The sequence below is a fragment of the Diadema antillarum genome, unplaced genomic scaffold (assembly GCF_040938485.1).
Source record: "Diadema antillarum isolate AM-2024a unplaced genomic scaffold, OU_Dant_1.0 seq00000234_RagTag, whole genome shotgun sequence".
NCBI lineage: Eukaryota > Metazoa > Echinodermata > Echinoidea > Diadematoida > Diadematidae > Diadema > Diadema antillarum.
This window is the reverse complement of record NW_027271283.1, coordinates 1793406-1807465: the sequence shown is the minus strand read 5'-3', so window position 1 is coordinate 1807465 and position 14060 is coordinate 1793406. Positions and strand designations below refer to the sequence as shown.

Sequence of the window (14060 nt, the reverse complement as noted above, 5' to 3'; positions counted from 1 at the left end):
AAAAGGGTTATAAAAACTGTCCTACCAAATGAAAGGGGCTTCACTGAGCTGGGAAAAAAGGGTTATAGAAACTCTCCTACCAAATGAAAGGGGCTACACTGAGCTTGAAATAAAAGGGTTATAGAAACTGTCCTGCCAAATTAAAGGGTTTACATTGAGCTGGAAATAAAAGGGTAATAGAAACTGTCCTGCCAAATGAAAGGGGCTACACTGAGCCTAGAATAAAAGGGTTATAGAACTTTTCCTGCCAAATGAAAGGGGCTTCACTGAGCTTGTGGAAGTAGTTTGCCCCACAAGGTTTTGGGGAAATTGTGGTTACCATGGCAATGCTTTCTCTCATAAACATAAAAGATGTCTTGCCCATCTACACCTAAATGTCATTATTGGGGCTTAGAAATTCAATGGTAGAAAAATGGATAAGCTAAATTCTTTAATAAATGCACATAACTGCCATTTTCAATTTTCTTGATTGTTTACGAGTGACCAGACATTAACATTGCACTAAGTTAGGTGTCTATGGCTGAAGGACCAACATTCTCCTCATGACAGAAATGGGCTTAATCTTTTAGGCAACTAATCTTCTTCACAGAAGAAGAATCCCAGTGACAAAGGAATCTGCATTAGATTCAACCATAAATTTACCTGACTGGTATATCCTGTTTCATGAGCTGTCTACCAGTAATCAGACATGAACGTTCCATTAAGTTGGGTATAGTGTCTAACAAGAGAACAAGCATGCTCCTCGTGGCAGAGATTGGTTTAATCTCTGAGGCAGCCAACTTTCTATATATCTCATCTTAATTATTTTCATCGTCAGTTTCATGTTTCTTCTACGTGCCGTCATGAATTTGACACTCCCTGCTGTAACAGCAAAGAAAAAGAATGATTTAAAAATAATCAACCATTTTCTGTTTCATTGACTGTTTTACAAGTGAATAGATTTAGACGTTGAATTCCACATTGAATAAAAAAAAAAAATGACTCCACACAAGAATCATTAATTTGACTGTCACTTGTTGTTCTGAACAGTGTCAGTTGGTGCCTTCTGTCAGGCTATTTGAATGATGTTCCCCCCCCCCCCCCCCACCTCTCTCTCTCTCTTTCTCTCTGTTCATAGGTCTACCTCACCTGTTGCTCCAAATAAGCATTGACTTGTTCCAGTTTCTCATTGATCTCGATTCGAGCCTGTCAGAGTCAGAAAGCCAACAAATGTGGGAACGTAAAATTAACAAAATCATAATTTACACACACACACACACACACACACTACACACATGCAAGCAGAGAACCAGCATTATTCTGTCAATAAACAAGTCACATCTAGAACCATTTTTGTATGGATTTGACTGCCTTAAAACACTAACTTTTGGAATCATCATTCACATACTCCACTGTTGATGAAACACAACAACTCTTTAACACTGGGGCAAAGCATATTTCATGATCCTAAACTTAATATTGCAGTCATGTAGGGATCTAATACAATTATAATTACAATTAAAGTACCAATACCTTTGAAAACAGCAAAATACACTTGTGTGATTTTAGGATAGCAACTTTTGTTGACTGTGAAACATGATATATTTGCAGCATGAAATTTTCGTGACTTACCACTGGCATCCAATGCGTATTGTGTAGGTAAGAACTTTTGCATGCATTCTAATTTCGCGAATGTTGCCGCTCGCGAAATTAAAATGCACGCGAACATTCCTCGTTTTTCAGTATTTGTTTGCTTGCTTGATTTTTTTTTTCTACAGCAGACATCCGCAGAATTTGAACTAAGGAAAAAAACCACCTTTATCTAGCAATCCACAGACTCTAAACTTAGAAATATCTCCCCTTACCTTTGCATCTAGCTCCTGCTTGTATTTCTCTAGCTCTCCTTTCTCTACATAATTCTGCTGCATGGCCATCTGTAGAAAGATTTAGTGGAGAAAATTCAATTCAACCTTGCAAATCACCTGACTTGACAGGGAGTTAAGTGTTGGAGATGGAAAGCATCTTCCCAGAGCTACGGAACATTAAACAGACAGGTTGCCTTTACAAAGTACATTGAATCCCACTGAAAAAGAAGCCTTCCGCAGATCATGATGTAGAAATGGTAGAGAGAAGTGTGATGATAAATGGGTTAACATGCACTTGACCTTGAGAATACAGTGTGTTTCAGATAAGATAGGGGGAGGGTGGAGGTTATCAAACTGTAATTTGATATCAAAATCAACTGCTTGATGATATTCCAGGGGATCCCACCTCATACCCTAGTTGACATTCATGAAAAGAATTCAAAAAAATAAGTAAGTCAACTGTGAATGCAAATGAACATAAAAATTACTCTTCTTGTTGGCCAAACCCACATTCTATATAGCATGTTTCTATGTTACATAGCACTAAATACAGAAATCAGTTCATTGCTATCCTAATCATGCATCCACACACCTGGAGTGTTTCATCAGTCAGTTGATGGAAAGGAAGTGGCTGAGAAGAGTTTCAAATGGATGAAAGAAAAATAAGCCAGGAGAGGGAAACATAAAGAATGACATTATATTAGACCAGAATGGAAGAAATGAAGCGAGGAAAAGACAGAGAAATAATAATGGAAAAAATTAAATGTAAGGACTGATAAAAACATTATCTGAAGTGTATCAAAAAACTTGGGTGAAATTAAGTTGGTCTTTGGAAACCTGCCAAGTGTTGGAATTTATTAATACCGAAGTGTGAGCTATGTATGAAAATTGGCTTAAAATGCCACATGAATATCAGAGAAAATGTTGAACTGTGGAGTAATGACATAATAGTTATGACCGCTGCATGACATCAAGGAGTCACCCGGTCAGTTTATTACCTCTTCCAAATGAACACATGGAAGGTACAAGAAGAAACTCCATATTTATTATAAAACCAGACATACACACAAGATTGTATGCACAGTGAAGTGGCACTCAGTTAATCCAGCTCATGAAATTGTCAGTATAGGTACACTGACCACTGCTCCAACAATTGCACAACACACCATCAGACATTGAATGAGGAATGCCACTAAAACACACAGTTGAATGAATTCTGCATAGGTGGAACCCAAGCCATTACCCTGCTAGTGACAGCATCATGATTAAACAGCCTTACGTATCCACATCCTTTCAATGATGTGATTGAAACCATTTTGAACAGTACTGTGGTTTGTGAAAAGTCTTTTTAAAAGAAAAGGTGGGATTATTTGCCAACCAATGACTGCAATAGTTGTAGTAGTTTATATAAACTCTAATGCCTCCCCCCCCCCCCCCCCGAAGAAAGTAATAACAAGATAAAAATTACAAACTCCCTACCCAAACAAACAACAGGTAGAATAACACAGCATTTCTAGTCTTAATCATACATGTCATATTGCTTCCAAAACCTAACTAAAGCATACAATTAACATTTACTCATTGTACAGTACCTCCAATTAATCAAAAACTTGTTCAAGCTGGTGTCTATGGCATATTCATAGGAAGGTTCAGTTAACTCTTCTATTCCTATGGGCAACACATTTATGTAGACTAAATAGGATGTTAGAGGCTGGTGGGCCCAAAGAAGGTTAAGGGGGGGGGGGGGAGGAAATCTTTTTGAACTTACTCTTGTGTGTGACAGCTCTTCTTGAAGTTTTCGCTTGGATTTCTCCAGCTTCTCTTTATTCTAAAAGAAAGAAGAGCAAATATTTGAGAAACACAAGAATAAGAGTCAGTGAGGTCTGAAATTGCACATTTGATGAAGAAAAGGATTTATACACAAATGTTAATTCACACTAGGTGGACACTAAGCACATGAATATAAGAAGAAATATGCAACAAGTCAATACCATCATCTCAATACTGAAAATACTTCATTACATAAGTATGACAAAGTTTGTAGCCACATGTGATGTACAATGCAAATGTCACACAAATCAACAAACACATATAAAAACTATTAATTTACAAAGCCAAAATGCAAGTTTCCACCAACTCTGCATCAAATCAACAGTGTAACTGACAGGTTAAGATGGTTTGTCTGGACATTATAATCTTCTGGTACACTGTATTTACCATTTTTTGAGATATGGTTTTCTTTTCTTGACTGAACAGTTTACTATTCACACTGTATCTGAAGGTATGGAGTGAACAATCTCTCACCTTTACTGCACTCTTTGTAGAATTAACCTCTGTAAAATAATCAGACATTGATATAAAACGATGATTTTGAGTACTCATCACAAAAAGACTTTCTTTGATTTTTTCTCAAGGGCCACATTCCAACTCTCACTGCTGATAATTCCTAATGACAGACAAGTTCACTACAATACGACAGAATACAATCATCTTTATCTAAACAGCACTTGCAGGCAGTCCAAGTACAACAAATGCGAAATAACTATTACAATGCCATAGAAGTCAGGTCACTTCCCTCTTTAAACTGTAATTTCTGTTCTTTCACAGAATTTTCCAGGATAGTTGTTACATTGGTACAGAGTTGACAAAATTTATTAGTGCACTCTTGTTACTCTCTGCATTTTGAGAGTTAAATCTACATTTGAGGTTTGATGCTCGACACCTGAGAAGTAAAACGGGAAAATTCAATCTGCATAACCTGTAAGCTGAAAAAAAAAAGAAATAGAGAAAAAGAGAATGCTGTAAGACATAAAGGAAAAAAATCATGCAAGATGACTTACAAAATTGAATGATAAATAAATAGTTGCATCAATTTGTGGATCTGGGGGTGTTTCATAAAGCTGTTCTTAAAGTTAGAAATGATGTAAGAACGACTAGTGATCAGTTCTTGTGCTGGATTACTGAAATTCTGATAAGTATAGCACATCAGAACTGATCACCAGTCGTTTTTAAGTCGTTCGTAACTCTAGGAACAGCTTTATGAAACATCCCCTTGGTCTAAAAAGTATTAATCCCAACAGGTTAACCTGCTTTTAAATCATTCATTCCAGTTGCATAAATAGTGAATGGCACTATGAGACATTGGTTGTAAAAGGATTAAAGCAGTTTACAGGGGGGGAAACCCCAAACTTGGGACCCACCCTGCAGAAGTCGTCGGTTCTCTTTCTCCATGTCCAACCTGAGAAGGTTCTCTCTCTCCAGCTGCTGGTTGACGTCATCCAGCTGGTAGGAAGAGAGAAGGTGTGGTCTAACTGAAGACAGTTGGTAGTCAACATTGCGTTCATTTCATATCAATTTAATTAAATTTCATTTCATATTAACTTCATTTCAATTCAATTTCATTTCATTTCATATTCATTTCAATTCTAACCCGTCTAACTCCCAACGGGCCCTTCTCCTGACCAGCCCTTCTACTGAACCCCCCATCTTTTTACCCAACCCACCCATCTCCCGACCCCCCTCTACCCAACCCACCAGTCTCCCAACCCACCCGTCTGACACATCCATCTCCCGACCTATCCATCTGGAGACTCATCCATCACCCAACCCACCTGTCTCCTTGGCTATCCATCTCCTGACTGACCCATCCTCCTGACCCACTGATCTCCCGACCCACCCGTCTCTCAACCCACTGATCTCCCAACCCATCCATTTCCGATCCACCCATCTCCTAACTCACCCATCTCCGGACTCACCCATCTCCCAGCCCCCCCTCCCCCCCCCCCCCAATCTCCTAACTCACCCATCTCCCAACCCATGCATCTCCCGACCCACCAATCACCTGAAACACCCATCTCTCGACCCACCTGTCTCCTGAAACACCCACATCCTGACCTACCCATCTCTCGACCTACCCATTTCCCAATCCACCTGTTTTCCAATCCACCCGTCTCCTAACCCACTAACTCACCTGTCTCCAGACGTAAGCGTCTCCTGACTCACACTGTGTCCTAACCCACCCATATCCTGATCCACCTGTCTCCAGACCCAAGCATCTCCCGACACACCCATCTCCCAACCCGCCTGCCTCCCAACCCACCTGTCTCCGGAGTGTGACCACTGTGCCATCCATGTTGATCCTCTCTCTCTCAAAATCAGACTGCAGGGAGTTGATCCTTAGTTCTGGTGCTTCTTGCTCCTGCAAACCACAGAACCAAGGAGACGTGATCTCACAATCACAGATTCTTGGCAAATGAAATGTTTTCTCACAAATACCTGATCGAATCCACCCTGACGGCACAGCATTAAATCTCTACTCATATCTTCTTCTATTATTCTCTCTATCTCTATTTTCCATCTACCTGTCTATCTATTGGTCTATTTATGTATCTATCAACCTACAAGTATCTATCTACATCTATTCATCTATCCATCTATCTATCTGCCTGTCTATCTCTATATCTACACTATGTACCTAATTATTTACATATCAATCAATCAATTCGTTCATACACCTACAATTGTATCTCTCTCACAACATTCTACATGTATGTACATATGTTTCACAGTTCAGGTGCCTATGCAAAGTCTTTGAAACTAAAATTTGTCACCATTCCATTTGTGTGCATCATTTAATATAACACACAGTTTTCCAGCTTGAAGTGCATTCTTTACCACTGCAGAAACCTCATGTAACTTACAATGTAAGCTTGGGTCCTTAAAAAAAAAAAAAAACTGATGATGCCAACAGCACAAACTTGGGAGCCATAAACTTTGACAGTGAAAGACCTTTGCACATGACACAAACCTTGAGTTTTCTCTTCATGAGCTTCATCTTGGACTTGGCAGCTGACAGATCCTGCTCCAGCCGCTGATTCCTGCCAGGGCGTCATCGATAAGAACAAAGATTACACTCACAGCATGCATTGCACCTGCTCAACACGCTACATGATGCAATGGCATAATCGCATAGATTACCAAAGTATGACATCATACTCATAGCCACTCATTGCCATGGAAACTGGCTCTAAACAACCTCACCTGGTCCGAATATCTGTGAACACTATTGTTGATATTAATCATGCGTGCATCTGGTTCTAACAAAAGCTAAAACAAAAGACTGTAACATCATGACTTCAGTACGCTATATGCTTTCTCAAAACACAAACCCCATTAGATATGGACATACAGGAAAATCCTTCTCCTTACAGTAACTGTAACGGTTTGGTTCTAACCCTGGGGGTCTCCTGGCTATTTAAAATCTCTTTTGAAAAAGTGTCCATTCTCTCTTGCACGTAACTCAGTTGTACATTCAGTTTTGATCTAATCTTTTGATTTATTTATAATTCTAAACTATGTGGATGAACACTGAAAACATCAAAACCATGCATGAACAAAAATAGCAGGACCACTATCACACCTTTTGCATTGACTCATATATAATCTTATAATCCATCCTTTTGAAGACAAAAGATCAAACTTGAGAATTGATTGCAATGGTAATTTTTCTTCCTTGTACATGAATGTAGGATTAGGGAGTAGTAGCACAGAAAAACAGACTGACAGCCATGTGGAAAGACTGACAAACAGACAGAAAATGAAAAGACAGACAGTGACAAAAGTAACAAACAACTGTAGAGGAACCTGACTGCTACTTAAGAATGTATTTGCTTCCAACTCACTTCTCAGCTTCTGCTTTACACTGGATCTCCATGTTCTTCTTGAGTTCGGCAAATTTCCTAGTTTTTCGTTTCTCCTAGATTGAAGCAACATGAATGACAAGAGGTTGTGCTTGAATGAATTGCACATGGCCTAGGGCAAAGGTATATATACTCCCATCAGATCTCAAACTGGGTTTTTGTAGGAAATAAAATAGTAGTATACAAAAATGCCCCTTACACAGGTCGTTAGTAAGAATTATCCATTAGATAGTAATTTTGGAACAGTAAAAAATACACAAGGTGAAGCTGAGTGTGTTGTGGACTGTTCAGAAGTTACAGAGGGTGTATTTCACCAGCACCTGACCAAGTAATGAGCATTATTTGTTTTATAAATGGTAACATAGTTTTGACTCTACGACAGCCATTTTAGCAAAATTCCCAGGTCAGCACCAGCTCCAAACTAACTGAAACCACATATACAAACAATTGGAATGCATTTCTAATACACAGGCAATGCAATGGAGCACAGACAAGCAGTACACTAACGCTCAATGAAAAGTACAATTGGGCCCTTAGGCAAAATAAAAGCCTGGTCATGTGATAGCTCTCAGCCACTAATTTCATTAGGTTCCATATCACCTTCCTAAAATGGGCTCTTACCTCCTCAACATCTGACTGCATTCTGGCCTTCTCTCTCTCTAGCTGAGATATCTGAATAAAAGAATGGGCAAGAGATTGGGATTTGACTTCAGTCTTATCAAAGGTCCTTTGTGTATAAACATGCACAAGTTCTTGGAGATGAACAGTCTTTCAGAATTGTAAGAAAGAATAACCAGTTTCTCAAAAACAAATAACAATAAAAGGAACAAAACTGACAACATAAACATGAGAGCAGTGTGATGTAACTGATTCATAAGAGATAATGAGATATTGGAATTGTATTAAGTAAGCAGATACTGACATACAATAGAAAATACAATGACTAACTACATGCTGATGCATCACATCAAACTGCAACAAAAATGAATGCCACTATCTCAGCCTGCTTTGCAAGATACTGTATAATCAGTGTGTATGGTAATTTGTAGTACACAATGCCAAGGCATTCATTCCATCATGATGTTTGCCTCAGATCAAGATATGCCTGTTTTTCTTAAGATAATCAACAATGCTTAATAGGTGAGGGTCAGTGCCCTGTTCATTCCAGCACAACTGTCTCTAACCTTTATACCCAGGCGTGATCTGGACTTGACCTCCGTCTCCCACAAGTCTTTGTGCTCCTCGGCCTCCTTGGCAAAGATGTTCCTGGCAGCAAACTCCTCCTGGAGATATAAAGCATTTAATCACGAGGTAAGGCGTCCAATCGAATTTTGTTCCTTTTTTAAACGGTCTTACAACAAAGACAGACAAGGCTTGAGTACATGTACACTTTGGTGATCAATGTAGAAGCTGTTATTTTTTACGTATAGATATTTGCGAAGGTCACAGACATTTTTGCAAGATGTTATTTTTCACGATTTGACACCGAGGCTATCGTAAAAGCACTAACGCCTGTCCGTTCATTCTGCCACTGTACTTTATATACAGTACATGCACTTAATATACGACTGAGTGCACAAAGATACTAGTACATACGTATATGCACACAGCATGCACATCCTGCAACCAAGATTACTGCACTACATTGTATCTCAAGCTCGAGGTTTGTCGATACTATGACAGGAGGGATGCACACATCCAGCCAGCCATGATGGCCATGGTTTAATTTGTCCCAGATAGAAAGGCGCTAAATGCTGCAGAATGCGCATGTAGATATTTTTGCACTGCATATTTAACACGACAAAGATCAGGTGATGATATTTTCATGTGCTGTTAAATTCACAGTCCAACAGTGATTAGCAGAATTTGTGAAAATTAAACCCTCATTAAATTCACAGCTTTTACAGGATTACAAATTCAATTTTTTTTCTACTTTCTAATTGCCAGCATGTGCAAAACAGCTACACTCTGTATTCTTTGCTGTATATGCTTTCCACATCATCAGAGAACCTTCAGTCACATCTATTCATCATCTCAGCAGAAGAAAAATTGGGGAAAGGTGGTGGGGGCTTCCATACAGAGAGGCATGAAGTAGGATACTTGGGGAGGAAGAGGAGGAGGAGGCGGAGGAGGAGGAGGAGGAGGAAGAGGAGAAGGAGTACGGGGCGGGAGGAGAAGGAGGAGTATGAGGAGGAAGAAGAGGAGGAGGACGTACATTGAATTTGCCTTCAATCTGCAAATTGCTGGTCTTCAGCGTTGTAACCAGGGCTTCCAGTCCACTGCGAATCTACAGACAATATACACAATATGCGTATTACAACAGATGCAGAATATGCCAGACTGAAAGCAGTAAGACTCTCCTGTACTAGGTACTACACATCATTTCTGACACTGTGAATTTTCGACACAGCTGTGGCAATTGAAGCATGAAAGAGACATTTGTATTGTTATTGATTTTCCTTATCAATACAGAAATATCAACAGAATGAGCATAATATATTCTACAAAAAAAAAAGCTACTGCATAAAGTTTGACAACAAGCTTTAAACTCCTCTTTGAATTGTATGCCTTTTAATATTTCATGAGAGGTTTCACAATAGTTCAGACCAATTCAAAGTTTATTTGATGAAAACTGGTTTTGAAATGGCTGAAATATCCTTAACAAAGAGGTCCAAATAAAAAGTGGGACCCACCTTTTATTACGATCACTTTGCTTTACTTTGCCTTTGGATATCTCAGCCATCTAAAAACCAATTTTCCTCAAAAAAACAAACTTTGAATTCCTCTTAGAATTGTAATACATGCTCTTCCATATTTCATAGGCAATTTCTTATCATCTTGCAAAAAGCTGAAATCTGAATCCCCATCTCAACCAAAACTATACCATTCCTTTAACTCTTTATGTGCCATGGTGGCAACCCCCTGTGTGCCACGTTATTCTAAGACAGGAAGGTAGTCATGCTCTGAGAAAGAATTCTGTTTTTCCAATTTGTATAACTCCTACAAATTTCTGTTAAGACGGGCATACTAGTAGGCAAAGTTAAAGAGGAATGCCAAGCTTTGTTTCGATGTAAATTGTATGACAAATCTATTTTCAATTTTTCTTTTGAATGACCAGTTGCTACATTACTGTAAAGGCATGACTTTTGCACATAAAACCGTGACAAAAACTTAGAATGTACGAGCAAATCTAGTTGGGAACGCCGCTTGATAGTCAATCACCACATAGAATGCAAGCCGTATATGAGAGGAACAAAAGCACGAGAGACACTTTCATTGTGTCGCGGTATTAGCGGTGATTAGTGATTTATCGATCGGTTTTGGCGGCTTTGTTTGTTGAGCAGAATATGCGAAGTTGGCACGCCGTCGACTGAGTCGGACGTGCGAACGTGGAACATAAAGAGTTAAAGACATGTGGGGGTGGTCAGATTTTTTTTCCCCCTACCTTCTGAGATTCCTGGAGATCAGTCCTCAAACCCTCGCTGCGCTCTCTCTCCTGCTGCACGACGATCTCCATGCGAGAGTTCTCTGCCTCAAAGTGGCGTAGTCTCTCCTCCAACTCACTCTGTGATGACCAGACAAAATCAGACAATCATGTGGAGTCACCACGAAATACAAATCAATTCCTATTCCATCTTACCTTGCTGTATCATTATCTCATGCATTGCCAAGGATTCAAGTTACTGTATATGCCCTTGGTTTGGTTGTATAATCATTACTGAAACAGGACTTTCATGATGATTTCATGCATTCATGCACCTGAGAATAACGGCAATGGATTGAGAAATTATTGTAAGTACTCTGTTTGCAAGTTCCCGCCTTGGTGACAAAAGAAATTGCATTTATTCTTTGGCAGGCAATATCTTTGGAGCGTTTATCAAATATCAGGTGATGAGAGAAATTTGCAAAAAAATACAGTCACTGTTAAACAAATGATGCATGGAGGATCACACAGAATTGTGCACCCTCTTACAAATTGCATAACCTGCAGTCAAAGTAAATTCACTCTCTATTCCTGCATCAGATGCAAGTCTTCATCCAAACATGTTTTGTAAATGCACATGCTTTACATCCCCAACAAAAATGTGACTCTTACAGCGGAAAAACATTTGTGACTTTTGCAGTTTCGTCATCACTACAAAGAATGTCAAATCTCACACTTCACCACTCAACTTTGAAACACATGTCTTTTCATGAAACAGCATTGCGTCTTTGCAGATTATTGGTTCCAATGTATCCCACATACAACACATGACAGTTTGTTTAAAAAAGGCTTTGCTTACATATGACACTGCTTCAATCATGATGCTAATGGAGGTGTTGAAAGCTTGCATATCGTCGCTGGGGTGACAAGCCCTCATATCTACAAAATGTCAAATGTTCAGGAGAGCCAAAAAACATGGCGGCCAAAGCACTATAGCGAATGGGAGAGCCTTTCCTTTGACATGCTGTGGTGGCTTCATTTTTGGGGTAAGACAGTTAGGATTTGGACAGGACATCACTAAACCAATTATTTGACCATTAATCAAAAAAAGTCATTTTCACCAAAATTTCAGATACAAGGTCTTGTCACCCCAGCGACGATATACGTATTTCCATTGTAGGCATTCACTTCATTTAAAAAACAAAGTTGGGAGGAATAAAGAAATGACGAAAGAGAGGATGACTACTGGGAAAAAAAAATGTTGCTATGGCAACGCACCATCTTCTGCAGAGATTTGTTGGTGTCGACCAGCTGCTGTGAGGTGGCCATGCCGTTACGCTCTGCCTGGAGCAGTTCCGTTTGGAGTTCCTCGATTCTGGTCTCCAGAGTGCGGCGCTCCTGCTGCATGATGGCCACCTGGTCCTGCATCTGTCTCAGGTCGGAGCGGGCCCCCGCCTTGTCCCTCTCCTGGTCACTCAGGGCCTGTGTGGTGGGGGTGGGGAAGGAGGGGGGGTGAGGAGGGGACAGGGAAGAGGGGTGGGGCAAGTGGGAAAACAAGAACTTTGTTATAAAGTTCCCTGACACAAGGTCAAATCTAACTAGCCCCTTTCCTGTGATGACTGAGCACAACTCTAACTCACAGATCAACCACTAGGTTGGCATGTGCACCTATCCTTTTCCCACTTACAGTATATCCATGACATATTTCACCAGCACACTGCACTGCGCATCAGGGCTCATAAGGCAATTTTGGGAGAGGTGATATTTACAGATGAGAAGCAGTGTGATGGAAAGAAAAATAAAGACCAGCAATTTTTAAGAATACATATCAGCGATTTTTAAGAAGTAGTGTTAGCAATTTCAATTTTAGAGACAATTGCAGCTGTGTTACACAGAAAGCAGTATTTTGGTGTTTTGTTAAAATTCCCAAATGTCATTGACACATGAAATTTACAGAAAAATATAGCCACCGCATTTACAGCAGCCAGCCAGCCTTGAAAGAGCAGGTGCAATAGATGACAAATTGAGCATCTTACACTCTTACCTTACTGCGAACCTCCAGGTTGGCTTCTGCAATGGACTGCTTTCTTAGCGCCTCAGTCAATTCCTGGAGTGACAGGTTGAAAGCAAAATAAGTCAATTTTGAGATTCACCATTAGCCACGAATGAGCTAGCAATGGCATATTTCTAAAATAGATGTGTCATAACAAGTGATAAGCCTTAGAATATCATTCAATGCCAACATCAATCATTCCATTAACCTGATAGAGACTAGTGCAGAGTACACTCACACAGGTGTCTATGGGAATTGTGCGTTATAGCGAATCAGCTCTTCCTCAGTGGAAATAACCATCGTCTCTAACATCTCCATCAACATTACACACTATCACATCATATTATTTCATGATAACATCACACATCACGACAACCATAATGGTACCGGTAATCCTCATATTATTATCTCAATAACCCACAACACTGTCATAAAGACTGTCCTCTTTCGTCATCACTGACGCATTCTCCATCATCATCTCAGTGACACAACCACGTTACGCTCTTCCAACTGTGATCGATGACCACCAACACCACCGTCATCCACCATGATCCCAACGTTACCTGCTGGAGCTGCCTCAGCTCCTGCTCTCTCAGCTGCCGGTTGTGTTCCGACTGCAGCAGCTCCTCCTTCAGCCGATTCACATTCTCCGTCATGTTGGCCTGTCTCTCCTCCCACACAGTGCGAGCCTACCCAAAAGACCACAAAATTGTCTCAGTATGGGACTAAGACAGGTACCTCAGCAATCTATTCAGACATGCCATACATCCAAACAATCTGTTTTGCCACTATACAGATACAAATTTCTAAAGGGCAGAAAATACCCAGATATTTTCTGCTGTGCTCCAAGAGTTCCTGATGTACTTGATATCACATCTAAAATGGAATCACTTCGAACAGTCTGGTAAATTTCTGCAAGATATGAGTAAATGGTACCTTTTTCTGAGAGCTCAGCTTTCAACACAGATGATGCCAAGAATTTTGATCTTCATTAGTCAAATCAGTTTGGAAATAATATTTATATTTCATATAGTACTAGT

General features: G+C 39.9%; 1 protein-coding gene across 1 annotated transcript in view; it reads right to left on the bottom strand.

The window, feature by feature from the left end:
- The window catches only part of LOC139729327 (uncharacterized), a 75863-nt gene that overhangs the window by 22236 nt on the left and 39567 nt on the right, over positions 1-14060 (bottom strand). The window contains exons 36-50 of the mRNA XM_071640253.1: positions 13584-13709; positions 13012-13074; positions 12246-12449; positions 10989-11108; positions 9759-9830; positions 8728-8826; positions 8165-8215; positions 7526-7599; positions 6652-6721; positions 5944-6042; positions 5045-5126; positions 4149-4177; positions 3613-3672; positions 1845-1913; positions 1129-1185 (exon numbers count right to left, since the gene is read on the bottom strand). Of these exons, the coding sequence (XP_071496354.1) occupies positions 1129-1185; positions 1845-1913; positions 3613-3672; positions 4149-4177; positions 5045-5126; positions 5944-6042; positions 6652-6721; positions 7526-7599; positions 8165-8215; positions 8728-8826; positions 9759-9830; positions 10989-11108; positions 12246-12449; positions 13012-13074; positions 13584-13709 (1275 nt within the window). The remainder of the gene's footprint in view (positions 1-1128; positions 1186-1844; positions 1914-3612; positions 3673-4148; positions 4178-5044; positions 5127-5943; positions 6043-6651; positions 6722-7525; positions 7600-8164; positions 8216-8727; positions 8827-9758; positions 9831-10988; positions 11109-12245; positions 12450-13011; positions 13075-13583; positions 13710-14060) is intronic.